Source organism: Brachyistius frenatus, unplaced genomic scaffold, assembly GCF_029030835.1.
Source record: "Brachyistius frenatus isolate BFR_SWC_R1_liver_20210118 unplaced genomic scaffold, ASM2903083v1 Contig_20, whole genome shotgun sequence".
Lineage (NCBI taxonomy): Eukaryota > Metazoa > Chordata > Actinopteri > Embiotocidae > Brachyistius > Brachyistius frenatus.
In genome coordinates this window covers 820,098-844,593 of record NW_027210619.1, presented here as the reverse complement: position 1 = coordinate 844,593, position 24,496 = coordinate 820,098, and the positions used below count along the sequence as shown (strand labels likewise).

Genomic DNA, 24,496 nt, shown 5'->3' with positions numbered 1-24,496 from the left:
AATCATAACACATAAAACCTGTTTTTACAATCTGTTTTGAAATACATTATTACAGCAGGATGTTACAGAAGGAGCTAACATTACAGAAAGAATAAAACAGGTTCAACATTTTTTTTCTTCTTTCAATTTCAGCAGTGCTGCGCAATGACTATAATGTTTTTTATTTTAAAAGAATAGGCTAGAAGACATAAAACACACGCTATAGGCATATCAAACAATACAGCAAGATATTTGTTTTAAATGGTTGAAGTAATGAAAGCAGTAGTAGAGTACATGTATAAATAATGTCCAGTAGCCTATGATATATTTTGATAAATGTATAATATATAGCACATAAATATGGAATTAGGCTCGTTAAATTCCGTGATTTCCTCGCACAGGAGCGTAGCCTCGAGCTCACGCCACACCTGGCCCTGACAACAGCACATCATTTGTCGCTGTAACCGCGCGCGCCTGCAGGTCAGTCGGGCGTCAGCTGCACGCGCCGGCGTGGCGCGAGCCGGGCAGCAGAGGGAGCTCGAGCGTGGCTCGGTTCCTTGTTCTCGTTGTGCTCGGGCTGCCGGTGATGATGATGATGATGATGATGATGATGAAGGAAAGGCAGGAGTCGCGCAGGCGCACCACGCACAGTCTCCGGCCGGGGTTGCCGTGGTTACCACACAATAGGAGACGGGACAGGGGGCTGCGTGAAGGGGAGAGAGGGAGTGAACGACAGGAGGGGAGGAGGAGGTCTGCAGAGCCGCTTGACTGGACACACCGCTGCAAGCTTTTTGCCAGACAGACGGGGTGCTACTGGACAGATAGGCTACGTAACACGAGAGAGATTTAAATTGTGTAATTATTATTATTGTTTTAATTATTCCAAACGAGGTGCAGCCTTCTTTGTTAAGTCGCTGAGTCTGCTATCACAGTTGTTGTGTCTTTTCTCTTTAGTCCACCTCTCAGCTTGTTTAGCGTTGAATTCAGTAAAAAAAAAAAAAAAAAAAAAAGCCTTTTACGAACAAAGAGCTATCGGACACTTCTTCCTCTGCCCACTGAGATAAAGCCGCTGGTTATTCAGTCTGAGTGGAGCCTCTCCATACAGTAAAGGTGACTCTGGAGGGACTAGGCAACAGAGAGAGAGAGACCCTCCCTCTTGATCCCCTCCCTCTTCAGAGTTTTGGCCCTCTCTCTGCGCCTCTCTTCCTCTTTCTCCCTGCTCGCACTACTCCCCTCCTCCTCCTCCTCCTCCTTCCCTCCAGCCTCCCCCTCTCTCCTTATGCAAATCACGCCCTCTCCTCTCTCCCTTTCTCTCACCCGACGTGCATCCCTCTCTCTGGCTCACCCCTCCGCTAAAAAATTGTGACTGTAAGACCGGAGAGAGGGGTAGCTATAAAAAAAAAAAAAAGAAAAAGAAAAAAAAAAAAGTGCAAGTCGTCTTAGAGGAAGAGGGGGAGTAGGTAGGGTGGGAGAGGGGGTGGGGGGCAAAAGAGAGAAAGGGGGCGAAAAGGGGGTGGGGAAGAGACGAGGGTACGCATCAATTTGTACAGTCTTCAGTTGGCACCCCTGTGTTTTTTTTTTTTTCCCTGCAACGAATAGCAAGAGATTTCTTCTTCATTATTGTTATTCTCGGAGCCCGTTGCAATATGAGCCAGCACAAGCCTCTGTTGACAGACGCCTTGGCTCTGAGGTGTGCGTGTCAGCGTGCAACATAAAACGACAAAACAGAGGGAGAGAAAGGAAAGGGAGAGTGAGAGTGGGAGCACACATCGCTGGATAACATAGGTAAGGAGAAGGAAAATGGATGCTTATACTCTGTATTTGGAGCTATTCCTGCTGGCCACGTTTGTGCTCTCCCTCCCATTTTTTTTTTTTTTTTTTTTTTTTTTTTCCCCTCTTTCCTTTGTGCGTTAATGATCATCACACTCCTCCGTTGTGGCTGAATTATGTCCCGGTGAATTAATGTTAATACAGTGCACGACGCGCACCCACATTCCAGCGAGGGAAGGGAGAGCCGGTGCGAAATGCCTCGATTCGCCATTCCAGACCATCTTTCCTTTTCTAAAAGATGTGCACCGTCTGGAAACAGCTCTTCTGCACAGGCATCCATTCTGATCGCGAACATGTATGTGCTGGCGAACACGACTCTCCCCGTCGTGGATGGACTGCGCTCCGCCGTGGTGTAGTCTGAGGCAGGCTTTCCAGAGCAGCCTCGGCCGGTCTCCTCTGCATGTGTATCAATAACATTCGCAGGAAGAAAGAAGAAAGAGTCGTTGCAGTGCCCGCTCGCTGGTGATGTAAGCACAGCAACTGCATGCTGCTGCTTTGCATCACATGCAGGGGCCAATTTGTTGATAATGCATGTGCGTGTGCTCGCGTGCGTGAGTGTGCGGAGATGTTAATGCTGGTGTATGTTGGTCCCTGGCTTTGACGTCCTAGTTGTTTACTGACCATGGCCAAGGACCTGCCGGTGGACCACAGACGGGCCAGTAGCTGCCACCTGTAACTGAGATGCATTGTGTATACAGAAACCCACCAGGCAATGATTGTTTATACTACTGTGTCATGAACTTAGTCATGTGCATGTTAATTAGGGGACTGCACACTACAGATGTGCTATTTTTCTTTCATTCATATGGAGTGTGTACAGTGATTGTGACAGTAAAGATTTTACTCCAGGACTGAATCAGTCACTGCAGCATGCACTAATAATTAATGCATAGCCATGTGTAGTGGAGCTGCTACAGGATTTATAGGAGCATACTTGCTTTGAATAAACACACAGACATATTTACCGGCCACGTAGCTGAGTGTGCATGCACATTAGCTCAGCTAACTGTTCTTTTTTTTTTGTCATCCAGCGGTGTGCACTATTTATATCTTCATATAATATACATGAGCCATTTTTTCATCATAGTGCTACATAAATGAATAGATTAGACAGGCCCCTGCAAAAGTAGTCTACCTATTTTGTCAAGAACAACCAGATGGATAAAGTATCTTGACATTGTACTTTTCCCTAATGGCGTGCTGGCTGGATGAATAAGCATGTGATTCTGCTGGCCATAACCAGGTCATGTGGGTTAACCACAAGTGGCTGTGGGTTTGGGCTGTTGTAGTGAACGTGGAAGGAAGGGAGGTGTGGCCCCATATTCCCAAGATGTTTCCTGGAGTTCTGCAGACTGCGATCCAAAATGTAGTCTACATTTCTGCTCTGTTATCTGCATTTCAGCGTTGTAGCCATACATAGACCAGTTGACTCTGCCAGTGAAAGGAGGGGTTAACCTATTGTGACTGTGGCTTTGGGCCTCTGTGGTGAAAACAGAGGGCAGAGAGGAGACTGTTTTGAGCAATGTGACAAGCGGTTGTGCCGATACAGTGAAGCATGCTGGGAATTTTAATGTTGTAACTATTCTTTTACAGTTGTAAACTCTGACGCTTTCATAATGTCACAAATTCCTGAGCTTCGTCCTCAGAGCAGATAGCGAATCATATTGTTTATCACTGATTCCTTTCATGAACTGATGTTTTCTGCAGAACCTTGAATTCTCAGTAGGAATTCACATGCAGACTGAATCGTGCCCTCTTTGTTTATGCTTCTTTCACAGGTATTTGTAGCTCTCATGGTGTAACACAGCCCAGTCAGTAAGCAACTGGAACCAGTTCAGTCCCTGCAATGGCTTGTGTTGTAAAATGGACGTTATAAAGAAGAAAAAATGAAAACAAGGACACACAAAGAATCGGTATGCACAAGGCCTTCGTCTGCTTTTCACAGTGATGTCAGGGATTATGTACCTGCCTAATTCTAGCATGTAGTACATTTGGGAGTATGACTCTTTCATAATTAGCTCAATATGTGATAGTATTTCAAAATAGCAAGGGTAACTAAGATGTAAATTATTTATTTGGTAGTGAGATGTGGTCTAAAAAAGCAGATTCTATGTTTATACATTATTTCTTCCTTTGCTGACAGTTTCTCTCCCCTCCCTGTGTCCTTATGCCTTCACTCTGTTCTGCTCTGTTCTTCGTTTCACCTCCATCTCCTTTTATTCTCCACTTGTTGTTGCCTTTTCTTCATTCCACCTTGAAATTAATGAACTTGACTTTCTTTTGCCCTGAATTAACTCCATCTTCACTGCCATTGGCACATTTCCTTACTTCTCTCTGTATGTCACCTCATTCCTCCAACCCTGCCCTATCTTCACGCTTCACCCCACCTGCTGCTATTTTCCTCCTTCGCTGGACCTTGCTTTGCAGATGCCCATGCGCAGTGGGCGACGGCGGGGGGCAAGCGAGGAGAGAAGGGGTAGACGCCCGCACCCCAGTCCCAGTCGGCCTGAACGCAACGATAGACAGACGGTTAGAGCCTCTCTGTTTTCTCCTTTCTTTTTTGTCCTGTCGCTGTTTTGGCCATAAGTTTATGTGTGCACGCAAGTACATGAGTCCTGAACAATAAAGAACAGCCTCTGGGTATTGAATTTTGTGTGCGTGGCTCGTGTGTGTGTGTGTGTGTGTGTGTGTGTGTGTGTGTGTGTGTGTGTGTGTGTGTGTGTGTGTGTGTGTGTGTGTGTGTGTGTGTGTGTGTGTGTGTGTGTGCGTGCATGCGTGCATGCACTATCAGTGTATGAGTCATCAGTATGATTGCCATAGACATACCCTTGCAGTGTCAGAATTGTTCAATTGTGTGTTTTACACCTCAGCACTTTGAAATCTTTGATGTTTCATGTTTGACAATGATGTTGTGCGTGTGTGCGAGTGTGTGTGTGTGTGTGTGTGTGTGTGTGTGTGTGTGTGTGTGTGTGTGTGTGTGTGTGTGTGTGTGTGTGTGTGTGTGTGTGTGTGTGTGTGTGTGTGTGTGTGTGTGTGTGTATATATGTATATGTGTGTGTGTGTGTGCGTGCGCGCGCGCGAGCATGCAAGTGTGGCTTTGTTCTAAAAACAGACATTGGCCTATTAGGGATTCAAAAGCGTCACTACAGAATTAAAAGTCTTGTGTTGTTTTAGCAAAGAGGTGCTGGTGAGGAATTGGCTGGAAATCGCTTCAGTCGCAGATCACAAGGGCATGATTCATCAGAGAGTGAGGGGGAGGAACTTGTGTCTCCTCCAAAGAGGCAGAAAGTTCAGGTTTGTGTTACATTTCATCAGCTTGTTATATAAAGACCAATTATAAAGCTTTGATTCACCTAAATCACTCAAAAGGTGCTGTCTCAGCTGGAATTATAATCGTTGCTTCTACAAATATAGGCAGCCAATTAACATACCAGATTTTCAAAATGTATATTTGTACCTCATCCACAAATGCTCTCTTCTTGTCAGGATCCGGCCTCCACCCCAAACCCTCCAACATCAACACACTCGACTGACAGCTCAGCTCCTTCCACTGTCCCACCTCCAACCTCAGTTGCCAGCCAATCCCGTGAGAGTGACAACGAAGACGGCCAATCCCAGGGCAGCAGGAGTTCAGTTGTAGGGAGCCTGGCCAATAGCACTAGTAGTCTGAGCAGCGGGCGGGATATAGACCAGGACAATCGTTCCTCATCTCCAAGTCTTTCGGCTTCCCCTCTGGGCAGCCTGGACTCTGATTCCGACGGCCCTGACTCACCAAAGCAAGGAGAACGGGAGAAAGGTAAAGAGGGGGGCACAGGAAAGGTTGCAGGGGAGGACAGAAGGGCGCTACGAGAGGGGAGAGGGGAGGAGTCCTGTGGGGATGGAGAAAAGCGAGACATGGATGCTAGAATTGAGGACTGTCCATCTCTGAAGCCTCCCTCCACTCCCTGCTCTTCCTCTGGTCTGACTCCCTCTCTCCGGGGAGCAGGAGATTCATCAAACGACAGCAGTAGCGGGAGGAAGTCATATTTCTCCTTGGACTCCAAATTGATGTGTAAAGTTGAGTATGGCGGACCAACGGGCGCTGACGGTGCACTTAGTGGCAACAGAATTACTTCCAAAACCAGCACACAGTGCGTGACTAAGACAACTATCTCCGGAGGAGATTTTTCCCATAACAGCCCCAACCTTCCCCACTCCTTGCCCCCTCCGCTTCCTCCTCCACCTGCCTTGAAGCCCTTGGAGCTCGGGGGACAAAACCTGCCTGCTGAGGTAAAAACAGAAAGAGACAAAATAGAAAAAGCAGAAAAACTGCTGGACAAAGCTCAGTCCACTCCTCCCTCTCTGCTGCCACAGACGGGCCCCCAGTCTCAGTCCCAGCCTCAGACACAGCCCTCCACCCATCCTCACCACTACAGCTCCACCAGCTGGCAGGGTGGCACAGCAACTGGTTGCCAGGGGAGCTGGGGCTACACCCGTTACCCTGGCAACCACCACCCACACCAACCACAGCATCAGCCCCCAGTGCAGCAGCAGCAACTTCCCTCCGTTTACAACCCTCCATCCTCTCGCCACTCCTCCTCCCACCCCTCTTACCTCCCCCATCCTCACCCCCACCCCCACAGGGAGTACCTTCCCAGGTACGCTGGAGGGGGAGGGGACAGAGAGAGGGGGGCTGCAGGAGAGAGGGAGAGGGGAGTGAGGGGGGAGTGTGGGGGGAGGGAGCTCAACCGGGAGTTCTCTGCTCCCATTGGCAACAGCAGCAACAACAGCAGTGGGGGGAATAGTAATAGTGCTTGCGGTGGGATGGGTGGGCCCAACAGTATCCAAGGCAGGGAGTTTGGGAGTCATTCAGTCGGTCAAAACCGGGAGTTCCAAGGTTCTGGTAGAGATGGACCTAACTTGGGTCCAGAAAGAAGAGACTTTGGTCCAGCTTTCAGAGACAGAGATCGCGAGAGGGAAAGGGAACGTGAAGGAGGAAGGGAGTTTAATCTGCCAAACCAAAACCAGAGTAGAGACTTTGGAGCCGGAGGGGGGCATCCCAGAGACAAAGATGGAAGCAGATGGGGTGAGTTTGGGGGCCAGACAAGAGAAGTAGTAAACAACAGTAACCCTAACAACAACTCCATCCCACAGGGAAACCCCCCAAGTTCAACCAGCGGGCTACCTGTCACCCCCATGCTGAACCGTGACCCACCTGCATCACCGCAAAACAATCCCAATCACCCTTCCCATTCTTCCCTGCCCCCACACCCCCACCCTCATCCCCCAAACTCATCGAACCGGGACTTTCCCCCTCCCATGGACCAGGCACAAACGCCCTCCTCTGGAGCAGACCACTTTCACAGAGAGTATCCTCCCACTGGAGGAAAAGACTTTCCTACTGGGGCGCCTTCTTCCACTGGCACAAATCGAGAGTACCTTAGCTCCCCTGGGGTAACTCCAAACCTGGGACGAGAGTATTCAGGGCCTGGAGGGAACCAGCACCCCCACCCACCTCACCCCCACTACCAGTCTGGGCCCAGAGACAGAGAGAGGGACTCGAACCTAAGAGAGTCTGCTCTGTACCAAAACCGTGGAGGCCCAAATCAGCCTCCTGCACTCTCTCCTTCCTCTTCCGGCCATCATGGACACCCTTCGAATGCTCCTTATCCCCCTCCGCCACCTCAGCCTCCTCTAGCCCCACCTCAAGCCTCCCATGCCCAGCCGACCCCCTCAGGCATGGCACCTGGTGTACGCCCCCCACACTACCAGTCCTCCGCCCAGACTCCTCCAACACCCCTATCTCCTTTACCCAGCCCATCCACCAATCAGATGGGAGCCTTCTCATCGTTTCCTCCGGGCTCCAGCTCTGCGCCCAACATGCCACTTCCTGCGCCAGGTGTGTCATCCAGTTGTTCACCTGGATGCCGCCCTTCCCCTTTCCATGGCACTTTGAACAACCACCCTCCCTTCAGTGGAACGTACCACTCTAATGGGAACAATGGCAGTAACATGGCAAACAGCAGTAGCAACAGTAGCGCACCCAATAACAGCAATACCAACTCGCAGTCTCTTTCGCCTCAAAATGTCTCCAAGGGACCTCCACCTCTTAGTAACTCCACCAACAACAACATCTCGACACCTGCCTCCAGCTCTTCACTCCCCGGCGGTGACGGACATTCGGATTCGGGCCCGCCTCCCACACCTGTCATCAAGGAAGAACCAATAGAAGAAAGGGAAGAGAGTGAAAGCCCTCCACCGGTGTTGAGAAGTCCGTCCCCTGAACCAAAGCCTGTAGACATTCCAATCCACGCCAGCCAGTCAGCACGGTAAAGTCAAAAGGACATCATCCTCCTAATTGAGACTCTCAGTGTGTCACTATGTTCAGTCCCCCATAATTAACAGTAATGATAATTGTTAGGATGGTGATACTGACTCCTGATGGTTGTAATAATGATGTACTGCACTGCTGTGTCTCGTGATTCTAGGTTTCACAAGGTCCTTGACCGTGGCAGTGGGAACTCGTGCGCCCGCAGCGATGTTCTCTTCGTCCCGTTAGATGGCTCCAAACTGTGGAAGAAGAGAAATGAGATGATCGAGAGGGCCCGCAGGGAGGTCGAGCAGAGGGCCAGAGACCTGAGAGAAAAAGAAAGAGAACGAGAGAGGGAGCGCGAGCGCGAGAGGGAGCTGGATCGACATCTACAGGTGCGCACATTTGAGGGCGATAATTACATCACATTTAATGGATTTAACGTAGATTAAAATTGATAAGTGTAATGGGAGGGGAGGAAAGCAGATCAGAGCTTTACTGTCTTCTTCTGTTTTCGTCTGCAGCAGCAGAAGGACATCAACGCTGCAGCTGCGAGTCGCCATGGCTCCTCACTCTTCTTCCCCTCCTCATCTTCTATTATTCTCGACCCTTCGTCTTCTTCCGCTTCTTCCTCGGGCAACCCCGTCTCCCATCCTCCCCCTCACCCCCAGCATCATCACTCACATCCACATGCACACCTTACTCCAACACACCATCTCCACCCCTCTCTCTCTCACTCCATCCCCCACTCCCTCCTATTACCATCCATGGGTGGGGCATCAGCAGTGGTTGGTCCACAGGGGGCCCTGGGAATTGGTTTAGGAGGTCCATATTTGGGCCCTGACACCCCAGCGCTGAGAACTCTCAGTGAATATGCTCGCCCCCATGCTATGTCTCCACTCGGGGTAGCAAGTCGTGCCCAGGCACACCACCAACAGGTTCACCATGGTCATCCTCATGTCCACCCCTCATTCTTCCTTCCTCAGTTTCAGAATCATGCTCTAGGCCACCCACACCACCTGCCCACTGATGCAGCTACAGCAGCAGCCATCTTGGGTTTTTTGTATGGTGGCAGCTTTGAAGGTGGCCCAGGTGTTGGCGGCCACCCCGGGGTGGCAGGAGGCCCAGTACCTGGAGGGATTGGAGGTGCCGGGTTAGGGGGAGTGGGATTTCCTCATGCAATGGCTGCACATCGAGATCGGATAAAGCCAGGATTTGAATTTAAGAGTGATGAGCGGGTTTACCCACCAGGGTCCATACCTGATCCTGCAGCTCTTGCTCTTGCTCACTCACATTCACACGCCCATGCCCATGCCAATGCCCATGCCCATGCACATGCACATGCCCATGCACATGCACATGCACACTCCCTGCTCCTAGGAGGTGCAGCGGGAGCTAATGAGGTGTCACTCTATGGCACTCCACCACCCTCAGTTCCACCGGGCCCCCCGCACCTCCAGAACCCAACCATGGCCCCGGTAGCTCGACCTTCCAACCCTCCTGCCCCGCAGTCCCTGTCCAATCCACCCCCTTCATCTCTCCTCCCACCATCTCTCCCCTCTCACCCTTCATCTGCTCCCCCCGCTGCCCCTCCTGCCCCGGCAGCCCCTGCCGCTCCTCCGCCTGCTCCTCCTCAACCTGCTCCACCGACTTCCAATGCCGCCTCACTTCATCACTCAGTCCCCCATTCTTCTTTTCCCAGCTCCCTGTCCTCTCATCTGCCACCAGCCCCTGCCCCTGCCGCTCCCCCTGAAACCTACCCCACTCCCACTCGCTCTCCCGCCTCTTATGAGCGGGACAGGAGTGGAGAAAGAGAGCGGGACAGGGAGAGGGAGAGGGACAGAGCCGCTCTGCCGGCCTTTGGGGACAGAGAGCGAGAAAGAGAGAGGGAGAGAGAAAGGGGAGGAAGTGGTGGAGGCAGCGGAGGGGGAGGAGGAGGAGGAGGCGGAAGTGGGGGCGGAACTGGGGGCGGAACTGGAGGCGGAAGTGGAGGTGGAAGTGGAGGAGGAAGTGGAGGTGGAAGTGGAGGTGGAAGTGGAGGCGGAACAGGTGGAGGAGAGAATCTCGGGCGTCTTCAGATGTTGAATGTGACGCCTCATCATCACCAGCATTCACACATCCACTCACATCTTCACCTGCACCAGCAAGAGACAGGTACCCACTGCTACTAACAATGCTGTCGTCATCACTTTGTGCTCTCATCAATCTTCAGATTTCACAGATGTGTCACTGTGAAACAGTGTTGCAGTCAAAAATTACTTTCAAGAGCTGAACTATGCAAGATTTTCTTATTAAATATCTAAAGGATGAGGCTGGTGATGTTGTACAGAGCACAGACAGAAATCTGAGAGCCACATTACTGCACTGGATGATGTGCTCCTTCTCTACAATGCAAGCTGTAGTTTATTTTGCACATACGTGATGCTGCAATGTGACTCACCAAATATTTATCTGCCCCTAAAAGTAGTCCAAAACACATGCAAATGTTTTATGAAATTACTTTTAAAAAACAAATCTACATATGTAGATATGTATGACCCATTTTTAATCATTTACATTTTATTTAGGGAAACATGATACAAACAGGCTTATTGAGAGATGAACTAACACGCTGATGGTTCTGGTTGTTAGAAAAACAAAAAACAGTGCCAGCCTCATCCTTTAACTCCAATATAATTGACTTTGTATTACTGTAGCTCAGCATGGGACTCTTGAGATTTTAGTGATGCTGGTAATAGTTTTCTGAGACAGTGTTGTACAAAGGCATTTGTTCTTAAAGAGAGGTTTGTTTTACTCAGACTTCTGTTTGACAACAACAATGAGTAGATCATGTATGAAAAACAAGAGAAGCCCTGTGCTGATCATCCTCTTTAAAGTTTGATGTGCATATCAGTGTTTGCGTTTAATGTTAAAGCACACTGGTGAGTTTATATACGCTGTGCATTTAGGTTTTACCAAAGTAAAGTAAAATCTTGTCATTCTTTTACTTACCAGTGTTTGTAAGCTTGTTTGGTTCATTTGACCTTTTTACTGAATCAGTGTCTTGCAGTGTAGGAATTAGCCACACTGACAAGAACATTTATATCACCATATCTAGAATACAAGTTTCTCTTGTGTTTTTGAGTGTTTGACTGTTTCACTGTTTCCAGAAATCACTATAATACGGCAATAATGTTTCCACGACGTGTGCATTCTGCTTTGATGCTTATTAAATATTTCCTGTATTTCCTATTACATCACTGGCATCCAGCGGCGGGCGGGGTTCACCCCCTGATGGACCCGTTGGCGTCGGGGTCTCCTTTGGCACGCCTCCCTTACCCAGGAGCCACACTAGGCACCCCCATCCTGGCTCACCCCCTCACTGACAGCGAGGTGCTCCGCCAACAGCTGTTCGGTGAGGAGAAGGCTCCTCGTCCATGTACTCGTTCAGTTTTCTTCTCTAAAAACACAGTGCTGAAAGTTTATGAAGAAACATTTTTTGAATCCGGTGGTGATGACTGACCGCAGTTTGCCTCCTTTCTTTCCCCTTTCTCCTTTCATATCCGTACCTGCTCCTCCTCTTCCCCCCACCCCCGTCTGTTTGAACTCTTGGCTGACAGGTGCTCCTTTCCGTGACCTGCCCCAGCCTTCCTCCCTCACTGGTCCCATGTCAGCAGCCCATCAGCTCCAGGCTATGCAGCAGGCCCAGAGCGCAGAGCTGCAGATCCAGAGACTGGCCCTGGAACAACAGTGGATCCATCACCATCACCACCACTCCCTCACCCAGGACGAGTATTACAGGTACAGGGGCTGTGTGTGTCCACTGCAACTACTATTGTTAAAGCAGTAGAGACTGAAGATATTCTGTATGGCTCCAGCTAGTGATTGTTTCCATTTTTGATTATTTTTCTTGATAATTTCTTTGATTTATCAGTAGCGTATTTGCCTTCCAAGGTCTCCAATGTTGTCTTTAGATATATTTTTTTTGTTTGACCAACAGCCCAGTATCCAAAGGTTTATGGTTGACCATCATATAAAACAAAAAGAAAGCAGAAAAGTTTCACATCTGAGAAGATAAAATGATTTGAATTGAAAATTACTTGAACGATTAATCTAGGTGCAGATTGTTAATAGATCCGCTCTTGTGTTCTGAACAGTATTTGTATGCATGTGTATAGAGTTCTGCAGTATCCTAAAAAACTAAGATGCAATGTTTTAAAGGCCTGACCCATCTGAATACACCTGCCATATTTGAAACCCTATCCTGAGTCAACATAGCCTGGCTCTGCCTGCATAATACAAGTAGCTTCAGTCTTTTCTGTAATTTTAGCCTGATTGAATTGAGGTTCGCTCATCCACTCTGAAAGGCGGACTGATCGGCAACCAGAGGTGGTGGTTGAGTGCGATGAACTTGAAGTCAAGTGTTTGTTTCGAGCAGCGGTGGTGGAGTTTCGGTCTACAACATATGTTATACAACATACAATGCCAATTGTTTAAAAATTACCCCAATGTCTATGTCCAGTAGGACGCAACAACTGGAAACAATCCTTAACGAAGTGTGTCCAGACCCATGTACTTATACCATGATTTAGGGTCTATATAGCTGTAATATCTTTTACTGACTGTTGCTCATCAGGTAAATCCCATTTACTGACAACACTTGTGAATATTCTTCCTCTGTTAATGCAGAGGGGGGAAAAAAACAAATAGCAAAACTGGCCTGAGCTCAACACGAGACCTGACACTTTGTTTGGATTATTTAGGGTAGCATAAATCTACATGATGCTACATTTTGATCTTCGTTTAAACAAGCCTTGATCGTAGACTGTCTCTACAAACATAACTAGTGAATACACTCACCGCTGTTACTTCTGTAGATGAAGGTCAGAGAGAAGTTTTAATCATAGGGATGATTCTTTGAAGCTTTTTCTGCTGACCTGACTAAGAAGCAGTTCCTGCTGGCAAATATCAGTGAACTACAACATGAATGCGGGTCAGTGACACTGACATTTGGCAGCCTGGGGCCGGTTCACCAGCATTATCATGCTACATCTGAAATGAAATAAAACCCCAACCTTCACGGGTGACCTTTGTCTAAACTTCAGGTTACACTCTCACGTGAGTTTTCTCCTTTGACCTTTCAGTCACCTGAAGAAAGAGAGTGACAAGACCCTGTGAGGGAGGGGCACGACCACGAGCAGCACGGGGAAAACCACGGGAGAACGTGTGCAAAAACTGAGCGAGTAAAAGCAAAGCGAAAGCACTGAAAACAGCGAGGGAACAAAGACTTACAACAAAAGCTGGACTAATGGACGGGGAATTTGCAGAAGAAAAACAGGACGATTTTGAAGGACTAACAAAAGAGGGAGGAGGGCGTCAAAATGTTGCACACGGTCCCCGCTAACTGCACCAGACTCCAGCGCTTTCCTGCATAATGTTCTCAAACTCCAGTCCTGTTTTGTATTGTGCTCTGTACAGTATATTAGATGGAGACGGCGATAGTGAAGTACAGTATGTGTAAAATACTTGATGCCAGAAGGAATGTGTACATGAGTCTCTTTTATGTCATTGCATGTAGCTAGGCGCTTATTCTGAACTGGTGGAACTTTTGGTTCTATTTTTAGTAATTACCCCCTCTTTTGTACCTGAGGGGCGTTCTATATGCATGAGACCAGCAATTTAGTGTTCTGTTATGATCAATAGTATTGTTATTATGATTAATGTTGTCCGTTTGTTGATAATGATATAATTATATATACAGCACATATTATTTGTATTATTTTTTTACATTTTCATGGTATGGCAGTCAGTTTTTATTTTTTATTTTCAATTTACCTTGTGAAACAAGATGCAAATGAAGGCAAAAAAATCTGGAAATAAATTATAATCTTTTTTTTTGCTAGTCTCTTTGAGTATTCATGTGTGCACTATTTTATTCCCCCCCCCTCACATACATTCATACTATTTGCCCTGTCTTTGTTTTATACAAGTCACTCGTGCACAAAGCATATCAAATTCCTCTCTCTCCTCCCCTTCCCCCCCCCCTCTCTCTCTCTGACTCCCCCTTCTTTCTCTGCCTCCCTCTCACTCTTGGTGAGTGTAGCTAATGGGAGACACATGGGATGAGTGTGAGACATGGGAGTTGAGTCGCTCCAGTGAACACCAGCCACCCTGTAGAGCGAGCATTCCTTACTGCTCTGTAAAAAATGAAAAAGAAAAGAAAAAAAAAAAATATGAAGAGAGAAATGAAAAGGAGAAAAGAAGGGGAGCTGGGAGAGTGTGATTTACGGACACTGCTGAAGGCTCAGGGCTGTGTCTGTGCCTGTGTGTGTGTGTGTGTGTGTGTGCCTGTGTGTGTCTGTGCGCCTGTGTGTGTGTGTGTGTGTGTGTGTGTGTGCGTGTGCGTGTGTGTGTGCGTGTGCGTGTTCTCACCGTGTCCGGCCAGAGGAATCTCCTTCACATGGATACGGATCAGCGAATGTGGCCTATACGTTGCAAGACAGGCTGATTGCTGACTCAGAAATCCTTCTAAACAAACGTCACAATAAGATTTATTGCCTTATTCTATTTTATTTAATTCATCTAGCGAGGTTCTCCAGATGTTTTAATGTAATATAGAATCTCCTCGTGATGTGACATTGATTGATAGCCATATAATGAAATCTATACTGTACAGCGCATGCTTGTGAGTTGGTATGTAGGTTGTGTGTCATTAAAAGTCACCTTGAATAAGTGTGTCAACATAATGTAAAGTATCTTCCAGCAGGATGAATCTGATTTTTCCCCCCTGGTGACATCACATCTGGGGTTTATTCTTAGTACTTCATCAGTCCTTTTTCCAGGGTGGATAAGGACATCGAGAAAGGTGTGGATGAAAGACAAAAGAGTTTGTTTGAACACAGGATTTTATAGGTCCGATAGTAGCCGCTTTTCATATGTTTAAATATTTTGGATGTAAAATAAAGGTTATAAATAGCCCCTCTTGTTTTCAAATCTGGGACAAATACGTCTTATTCTTTCATTTTGATGTACTTTTAGTATCGGATATGAATGTCTTACAGCATCACATTGTGTCAGAAAACATTTATATCAGAGTTTGGAAGTACATCTGTGTGGTTTATGAAATTAATTGCGTTGCCATTAATGACAATGTTGCAGCATCGGGTTCAGAATTCAGCACAACAAGATTTATTTCGGATCCCATGTGACATTAATTTGCGCAAATTAAACAAACAAGGCCACAAATCAACATCCTTCTTTTATTATATGATGATCAAAGTCACACATGCTCAACTTCTTGGGCCATTTTCTAAATTTACAACAAAAGAAGAGGTGACGCCAAAGCCTAATAAATTCTAATGTTCCCCGAAGAAGTTGACTTGGCATGTTGATGCATACTGTGCACGATGTCTAGCTCTCATTCATGTGCCCTTGACAGCTGCTGGGAATAAGTAAATAAATCGATGAAGTATGACGAAGGGCAAAGTGATGCATATGAAATTGCGTGCGCGCAGACAAATTATTCTAAATTAATTTAAAGTGAAATAAAAAATAATAAAACAAACATGCCTTCAGTCGCAGGTTTTTTAAATGCAGTAAGTAAATGAAATGCTGTCTGTTTGCACCTTTGCACCGTTATTCAAGAAATGCATTCATAGAGACACTCAAAATGTCAAAACATGGTGCACTAACCCTCAAATAGTACACCAGACTGTCAAGCTACGTTGTCATATGTTTGGGTTCGAGCACTCGATGACTAATTCCGTTTAGTTCCTGTCCAAAAGCCCCCTCCAGCGAAAAAATCTTCCTCTCCACACTTTGCATTTTCAGTATGGTGTTTTGCCCTGAGAGAGTGTGTTTAACACACCTCCCTGCTTCCTCCTCGAACATTTTTGCACAACGATCGTCTTTCTCTTCCCATCGGAGCCGTCATACTTGGTGGAGTTTGCCCTTTGATTGCCCACTATCACTACTCTTTCAATCTTTGTTTCGTTCAATCAGAGGAGGAATGCTTGTCTAGTACCATTCATAGCCCTCTTGCTAAAATCTACAGGGACAGATACTTACCCTGGTCAATGAAACTTCTGCTTGAGCAAATCCTCCAACATCTCATTCATCTCTGAGAGTGTTGTCCCCGGCCTGCGGCAGCGACACACCGAGCTGCAAAGCGGCACAATTGCTGGCTGAGTAACAGAGTCTGTTGCCTTTTTCACCTCCTCTCGCCCAGACAATCAATCTCCTCTGACCTCTTGCTCACTCCAGCCCGGAGAAGATGATCCCAGTGGATCCTCTCCAGGCATTGCTGAGCATCTTTAAGTGGTTGCAGATAACAGGAGGGTGACAACAGCGAGAACAGGACCGGAGCCTTCTCTCCTTCCACTTTACATCAGTTTGCGGAAGTACGCCATCTCAGCAACCAGGGCATTATGAAAACTGATTCAAATTAAAACTCCATGGTTTCAGGAACAAAACCAGTGGTTTTATAGGCCAGACATTTGCTGCAACTGTCTGACACAAGGAACTACAGCTAGAGAAGCAGCGATAGTGTCTGTTTAACTGTCATGCTGTGTGGAAGATTTTCACTTTAAAAGACTTGACTCATGTCCAATAACAGAAGCTATAGGCTCGCCTTCTCAACATAGAATTGTTTGTATTTTTTCCCTGTGTGAATGGGATATGTCAGGGGCGCCTTGAAAGAGTTTCTCCAAATTTGGCACAAACTTTCACTTGGATCCAAAGATGAGCTGATTAGATGTTGGGGGGGGGGGTCAAAGGTCAAGGTCACTGTGTGACCTCACGTCCCTTCCATCGATGCACCCCATTCTCACAAACACAACATCTTTGGTACACCTTGAGGGAATTTCTTCAAATTTGGCACAAACCCTCACTTGGACGCAAAGACAAACTGATTGGGTTTTGGCGGCCAAAGGCCAAAGGTCATTGTGACTTCACAAACATATTCTGTGGCCAGAACTCATTATTTCGTGAATTCATTATTTTTGTGAATTCATTCACTAGTTAAGGCAGAAATTATCACAAATGTCTAATGGGATAAAATGGTGAAGGGATGAGAGTTTATATGCTAAAGTTGAAAGGTCAACTCGGGTTTTTAACATCTAATATTCTTAGCTATCAAAATGAAAAAGAACGGATGCTACACATCCCACATTTAACAGTAACCAGTTGTGTACATATTGACAATATGTTCACATAAATTCAGTCCGTTATCAATGACCACAAACCGGAGGAGATGCACAGTTCTTGTCAAGTGAGTCTCTTTTATTTTCCCAAGAGAGAAAAAAAAAGTTCAGTGAGAGAAAAAAATAAAAGGGAGAAACACCCAACAAAAAGAGTCCACCTCAGGATGTTTCCAAGGAAAAACAAAAATATTAAAGATGTATATAATCCACTCAAAGGGAAAATAATGTCCGCCCAGTTCAATCAGTTCAGTCAGTCAGTCAGGGGGTAAGTCAGCTCTACCGGCTGCGATACCGACAGTCAGCTGACTGTCAAGCGCTTACTTTCTTGCTGGCGGTAATGTTGCTCCGAGTTCCTGTGACGCGTCCTCCGTACAGACCGTATAGTCCCGATGGCTTAACTACCTCCTCTTTACTACTAAACCTTCATCGCCGATGAGGTGGACTGTTTCGCTGGACTTTTCTTCTCTTTGCTTCCCCCTTCACCTGCGATCTGCCACTGCGCCTTTCTTTTTCCACACCGCCACCTCTTTTTTTTTTTTTTTTTTTTAGCGACTCCTTCCTTGCCGAATCAAAAAAGGCTTGTTTTCACGTCACTATCAGGCGACCATTGATAAACAAAACACACACACACACACACACACACACACACACAAAAGGGGGGAGGGAGGTCTGCCGGTTCGTTTTAAGAGGGATGCTGAAAAAAACAGATGCCAGCAACATGGAGTATTACAGCCAGAGCCTGACCAGTACTGAATTCAAAATTCAAGGCTGCACAAAGCAGGAGAGACCACAGGAGTTGTGAGAAAAAAAAAGTGCAGAGACTGACAGCATTCACAGAGCAGCCGACCAGATGAGCTAAATCTCTCTAAAGACCCGAGTCTGCTCACCAGAGTCCTGCAGAGCGAAGCCGGGCCTCAAGAGGGTCGACACAAGACACATAACATACACCGTGTGTTGATGAGCATCCCTGAAATGTATTATCCAGAAATGCACAAGTAAATGTGCTGTTCACTGACTCCATACGTCTCCCTGTCTAAATCTACCTGAAACTTAAAAAAATCAGGTTCATGTCATCTGTGGCAGCCTCTAGATAGCTTTGATCAAGTTGAAGATATAAACACTCATATTCAGAATCACAAGGTTGGCAGGAGAAATAAAAGAGCTGGGCTTTTAGAGGGCTTACTCTAATATGTGTGAAAACATTGGAGTGTCAGTCAAAGACACAGAAAAGGATGGCGGAAACTCCATTACTGTGAGGATCAGCACTGTGCTAAAGCTCCTGTTGGAGCAAACACAATGCTGGGTTTGACTATAATGTGAAGAGCACGCTGTTATTAAAGACAGAGTAGTATGAGATGAAATATTTATGAAATTGAACACATTTTAATAGCATGGTTTACCGGTGGATTGGCGCTGAAGATGATGGCAGTGTGGAGAGGAGGCTTTTGATGCTGATGAATAATTTCACAGAAGGTCCAAATGGGCACAGTTTCTTTCTCATACTGTTGCAGCTGGAGGATTCAACCAATCGAGTGTACCCAGTGTGAGAAGTTGTTACTCGTCCTGGATGAGCTGGAATAAAAGAAAAATATATTAGACAGCAATCTGAGTAAACTGGTGAAATGAAATCTTTTTTTCTATAGTGCAATATTATTAATTAGAAATATATGACATTTTAAAATAATCATCATACAAGCCAGATCTTTGCTTTTATCAAACATTGGTTGGATATTTTCCCAGCAGAAATATTTGTGATTTTTGTTTCCTCAGACACCTGAAACATTTCTGAAAGTGATTCCTTTGATCTCAGAGTTAATGGTAAGCAATATTTTGAACACACGAGTGAAAAAAATATTTGTAATATTTTCTTAAATGTTCTGCCAAACAACAGAGAAGGCGCAGAATGGGTTGTAAAATGACCCAACGAGGTTGTAATAACACTTTGATGGTCACACCTACAAACTGTCCTAAAGCTGCTCTCTTTGTGGAGGTTCTTGAGTTTACAATGATGATTTGTGGCCGAGCCCCATCGCACAACTCATCTTTACGATAATCCTGATTTTCAATTTGAAATATTGTGTCATCATTTTAATTGTCTACTCTGCACACTTGTCCAAAGTGGTTTACTGCATGAAAGCCCTCAGCAGATCGCTCTCCAATAAGTGAGTGAGTGTTTCCTGAAATAATGTTCCAGTTCAACAAGATGTTCTGCAACATTATGAGGCATGAATGAAGTGGAACTGCTGCCTTTCTACCTCAGTCAGTGACAGTCAGGAACTAAAGCTAACACATTAACCGAAAAACATTGTGTTGAAATTTGCATATTGGCCTATTGAGCCTGGCAGCTAAGACACTGAACTCTTTACTTCATAGATTCAAAGTCTTTACTCCTGCATATCTTAATTCAACTTGAATACTTTTGCCTGCAAGTGGGTTAATTTAAAATGTATATATACTAATATAAAACAAAGTATTTAGCCGTGCTACATACATACACAGGCTAAAATGGTGAGTCAGCTATTCTGCATAACAACTCCCAATATCACCCTAAATATAAGTAACGGACTCATAATGACAACAACTACAGAGAGCAGCAAGGTGAACAGCGCTCTGATTTTAGTCTGACGATGAGGAGAGTGGTGGAAACTGTGTGAACAAAAGTGTATGTGTACTCCTGAACATTAAACCCTCATCCAGCCGCTAAAACACTAAGTGAGGTCGGGCGCTGATGTCTGTCCAATTCATTGAGCTCTTTGCCTGCCACTCAAGTTCCTCCACACCAGAATGCGGAGGCCATTTCTTTATGGAGCTCACTTTGTGTAAAACACAAGGACCTTCACCAAATTGTCTACTTCTGTATCATTTATCACTGTAGGCAACAGTGTAGCTGTAGTAAAAAAAAAAATGCTTCTTCACAGCTAACATTTTAAAAATAGGGTATTTTGTTAGGAAAAGCACAAGAGTCAATAACGTACCATCAACCACATAGATTGATGTAAAAGTAAAGGTCATGACTTACTGAGTCACAAAATAGAACAGAGCTGTATTCATTGTTACTAATAGCAGCATTTCCGACTAAAACAAGTCAAAACGTGCGTTGTGAAAAAGGCCTAATACAGGGATTTGTCAAATATGCATAACAAGTGATGTATAATTTGGTTTTACACCTCTTTTGAGGAGAATTTTATCAGACATTTATCTGATATATTGCTGTTATTATTTGTGTTTCAGACAATAAACCAATAAAAAAAAGCACGGTTTTCTCAAAAGCGTTGAAAAACATTTATATATGATTATTTCCATTAGTTGACACAGTCTTTCTGTATAACATTTCACGCAATGTAGACATCAAGTAGCTTTAAAAATTGTAAGAACCAGATGTAGAAACCTGAGAGTGTCAGACAAAGTAAAATAAGATTATTTGTCCGATATATCTGAAAACACAACTTAAATTGGAATCAACAGGGAGTAAAGGATAAGCTTTACTCAGTTATTTCCTCACTTACATATAGAAAATGAATTTTTCTCAGATGGGAATTCAGATATTCAATTGTAAATTAAAATCTTAATTTAAAGGGTCAGTGGTTGTATTCTGCATTTAAACTGGGATTTCTTTAACATCTGAGTGGTGGAAAGTGACATTTACTCAAATATTTCACTTAAGTACAGTTCTGAGGCACGTTCACTTTACATAACATACCTTTTATTGTACTTCACACTGTTTATACGATATATTCTCTCTCCATTGGAAGTAAATATGACACTATTTTTACTTCACTCACTTATGGCAGCTACAATTGATGGTACTTTCCAGCCTAAACTTTCATCTATCCATCCATTATCTTTTTATGTATCTTTATTCTGAACAGGCTCACTTTGAGCAAAGGCAAGGTCACCACTCCATCACAGGGCCAACACAAAGAGACAGACAGGAACAAAGACCATTCACGCTCTCTGGCAATTTTTCAGAATCACCACTTAACCTGACATGCATGTCTTTGGACGTTGGGAGGAAGCCGGAGTACCCGGAGAGAACCCACACAGGCACAAGGAGAGCATTCAAACTCAACACAGGCCCCGGCCAAGGTTCACACCACCGTGCCGCCCTCAGCCTGAACTTGTACCTGCATGCAAACATAGTTGTAATCCATAATAATATATATGATTCTGGGCCATTCTGTAAAATAAATAGATTTACTTTTGTACTTTACTTAAGTATTTAGTTATGTTAATACTTCAAAAGATCCAAGTACTTCTCCTGCTGATGCTTCTCATACATTTCAGGTGAAGATATTATTATTATGTGTGACTGGACCTCCCTCGTATTTCAAATGTGTAATGTTACTTGCTGAGATTGATGTGAAATTATGAATGAAAAGGTGTGACTGCCACCTACTGGAGTGTAGTGCAACTTCTTTTTTCTAATATTCCAACAGCACAAAGCAGAATAACTGTTAAGAGAATCTGTATTTTATTTTGAAGGAATAAACGTACCGTAGTTTTCTTGTAAAAAAAGTTCTTACATTTAATTTGCAAATTTTTTTACTGCAGCTTTTTGTAAACAAGGCTTTTTGAGGTCCATGCACATCAACCAACAAAATTCACGACTAAACATATAACACTATTACATTCCTTTTTCACACTTACTGTGTGCTTTTACAATAAAATCATATATGACGAACATAAAATCACAACATAACTAGCCTATTGGACATCAGTGTAATTTTTACATCCCTCTGTGGAGTCATTCTCCCTCTTGTGCACACTTCTCACGTGTCTGCCAAGAGACTCCATCCATTTAAAGGATTTGCCACAAAAATTACACACGAAGGGTTTCCCCTCGGTGTGGATCGTCTGGTGTCTGTTCAGAGCACTCGTTGTGATGAAAGTCTTCCTGCATAGTTCACATCTGTACGGTCTCTCTCCTGTGTGTGTCCTGATGTGAGCTGCCAGGTGGGAGCAGTTACTGAAGCGCTTTTCACAAACAGAGCAGCTGTAGGGTTTGTCTCTGCTCTCGTCGCCGTTGTAGTAAGGGTGGAAAGGTAAAGTGTGGTCCTGTAGACTGTCTTTCAGACTGGAAGGAGATGACATGAAGTCCTTAATGTCTGATTCAAGAGCTTCGAGCTGCTCTGCATCATGACCCATCCAGAAGTCCCTATGGCTCTTCTCGTGCTCCTTCTTGACCCGTGAGGGCTCAGGAAGCTCCTGCTCCATGCTGCTGCCCTCGTCCTCCTCGCAGTGCTGGGGCTCAGGGGCATCCAGGGGCTTGGGAGTATCCAGGGGATCAGGGGCATCCAGGGGATCAGGAGCATCCAGGGGATCAGGAGCATCCACTGCAGAGGCTGACTGATGGTGCTCCTGCTGCTGAGGAGGAGGAGGAGGAGGAGGATGGTTGTGGTGGTGGGTGTGCTGCAGCAGCTGGGCTCCAACATATCTTGGTTCTAAGTAAAAGACAAAGAATAACATCACAATCATGTAGTTAAACTAACACGCAGCCCAAATCTGAACGAGGTTTGGCTACAAGGAGCATTTCATTCAAACCAACCTGACTTGAGAATCTTGAGTTGCATCCTGAGACGGCTGATTTCCAAATCTTTTGAACGACAAAGCTCCTCTTTGTATTCGACTATTGTCTTTTCTACAGCTCCGAATATCTCCTCAGCCGCTGCAGTCAGTGTCTCGTTGAGAAAAACTCTCAATGACTGCATTTTGACGTTTGTACAGAAAACTAATGGGTTTTAGTTGCGATTGGAGACGTATTCTTGCGGGTCCTTAAACGTCACGCTTCGCTTGTAAACACGGACATGAGACAGAGACACGCAAAACGTTCAAAACGAGGCACCTCCGCCCCCTACAGGACCGGAGGGTAAAGGTGGCGCTCCTCCTCTCCAGCAGTGGACAAAATAAATGGAGCAATGGAATAATTTAATGAAAACTAAGGTAACAAAGGTTTTATCATTAAGGGGTTGCGCCGTATAAAATACTACTTTAAAGGGGGTAGTACACTTTGTACTTTGCACTTCTAATGAAATCCTTTGTTAAAATTGTATTAATTACTTGCTGGAAATATGAACCACACGAGCAAAATTAAAAACTGTAATGGCTCCTGCATTTTTCTATCCAGTGTGTGCTGTTTTATGTTCAAAACTATGTGCAATAAACTTTGTATTATGTTCCCATTTATATCAGAAAAGGAATAATACATTCACATTTTTAAAAGCCCTGTTATAATTGTATTATATTCCACTCGTACATACCTACAGTTGTACTAGTTCAGTCCTGTGGTTGCTTCAACACAGTGAGAATGTAAGATGGACAAAGACAGGGGAGAAGCAAATATTTGGTTAAACCCTAAAGTTTACTGAAGACAGGCATGCAGATTGCAGCAAATCCAAAAGGAAAGGTTGAATCAAACCTCCACCAGTGACTGGCTCATGAACCCTGAGACAGATCTGGTTTAGAGACCACTGGACTGCTACTGAATTTTAATAAATTCAAAAACACTTTTTCATGGCCGTCACCTCAAGACCATTATATCTTCTGCCTGGATTCATATTATTGCCTGTTCCTGTCCTGTACTGCAAAAGATCACCCAATCTACTATAAATAAAAGTTAAATGAGTTTATATGAAAATGCAGAAATCCGGTTGAAGACTACATACGAACTTACAACCACTAAACACACTGTAATTTAGACACCTTACATGTGTTTGCACCGTATACCTGGTCTGCAAGCCAACTGAAAACAGTTACAATTTTGTGATCAACAGTTAGGGCATCTTTGGAGAGATATGTCTTTGCCTCCTATGCAGTGAGTCCTGTACAGCGCATCTGTTGTGTGTGTTTATATTTGAGAAGTATAAAAACTGTGTCCAAAACCAACTTCTTAAAGAGCCCTCACTGTGGGAATTTTACTGAAGCTTCATTACAGCAAACAAGATGGATGTCTTCCCTAAAAAAACAAAAGAATGCTGTATGTTAATGAGGGTCCTTACAAATATAGACAGCGTGTGTGTGTGTGTGTTTTAACAGTCTTTCTATGTAAACTCGTAGTTGGCAAATCTACAATTTTCCCCTGATTCATAAATCTTGCATTGCTGTTTGTGTTTGAGTTCTGCGCCGGGATAAAAATAGCAGCTTCTCTGCATGGCATTGTCTTAACAGGAGTTCACTTCTGTAATAAGATTCTCTCTCTCCATCATCCAGAGAATACCGCTGG

General features: G+C 45.1%; 2 protein-coding genes across 8 annotated transcripts; one reads left to right on the top strand and one right to left on the bottom strand.

Annotated features, from left to right (window-relative positions):
• The first annotated feature begins 1,485 nt into the window (after positions 1 to 1,485).
• On the top strand, positions 1,486 to 13,970 carry atn1 (atrophin 1). Of its 7 annotated transcripts, none has more exons than XM_069695622.1 (10): positions 1,487 to 1,764; positions 3,588 to 3,722; positions 4,237 to 4,338; positions 4,984 to 5,103; positions 5,296 to 8,117; positions 8,277 to 8,493; positions 8,626 to 10,252; positions 11,349 to 11,492; positions 11,698 to 11,878; positions 13,222 to 13,970. In XM_069695622.1, the coding sequence occupies exons 2-10, from the start codon at positions 3,696 to 3,698 to the stop codon at positions 13,253 to 13,255; spliced, it is 5,274 nt and encodes a 1,757-aa protein (XP_069551723.1). In that variant the 5' UTR covers positions 1,487 to 1,764; positions 3,588 to 3,695; the 3' UTR covers positions 13,256 to 13,970. The 7 variants fall into 7 exon arrangements, 6 of the variants coding, with proteins under 6 accessions (XP_069551722.1, XP_069551723.1, XP_069551720.1 ...); XM_069695619.1 differs by having other exon boundaries at positions 11,349 to 11,516; XM_069695620.1 differs by having other exon boundaries at positions 8,623 to 10,252.
• A 7,503-nt stretch (positions 13,971 to 21,473) lies between these two features.
• LOC138619224 (adult enhancer factor 1-like) lies at positions 21,474 to 23,050 on the bottom strand. The gene is made up of 2 exons (XM_069695509.1): positions 22,823 to 23,050; positions 21,474 to 22,718 (listed from the first exon to the last, which is right to left on the bottom strand). The coding sequence occupies exons 1-2, from the start codon at positions 22,983 to 22,985 to the stop codon at positions 21,982 to 21,984; spliced, it is 900 nt and encodes a 299-aa protein (XP_069551610.1). The 5' UTR covers positions 22,986 to 23,050; the 3' UTR covers positions 21,474 to 21,981.
• Positions 23,051 to 24,496: the final 1,446 nt, after the last annotated feature.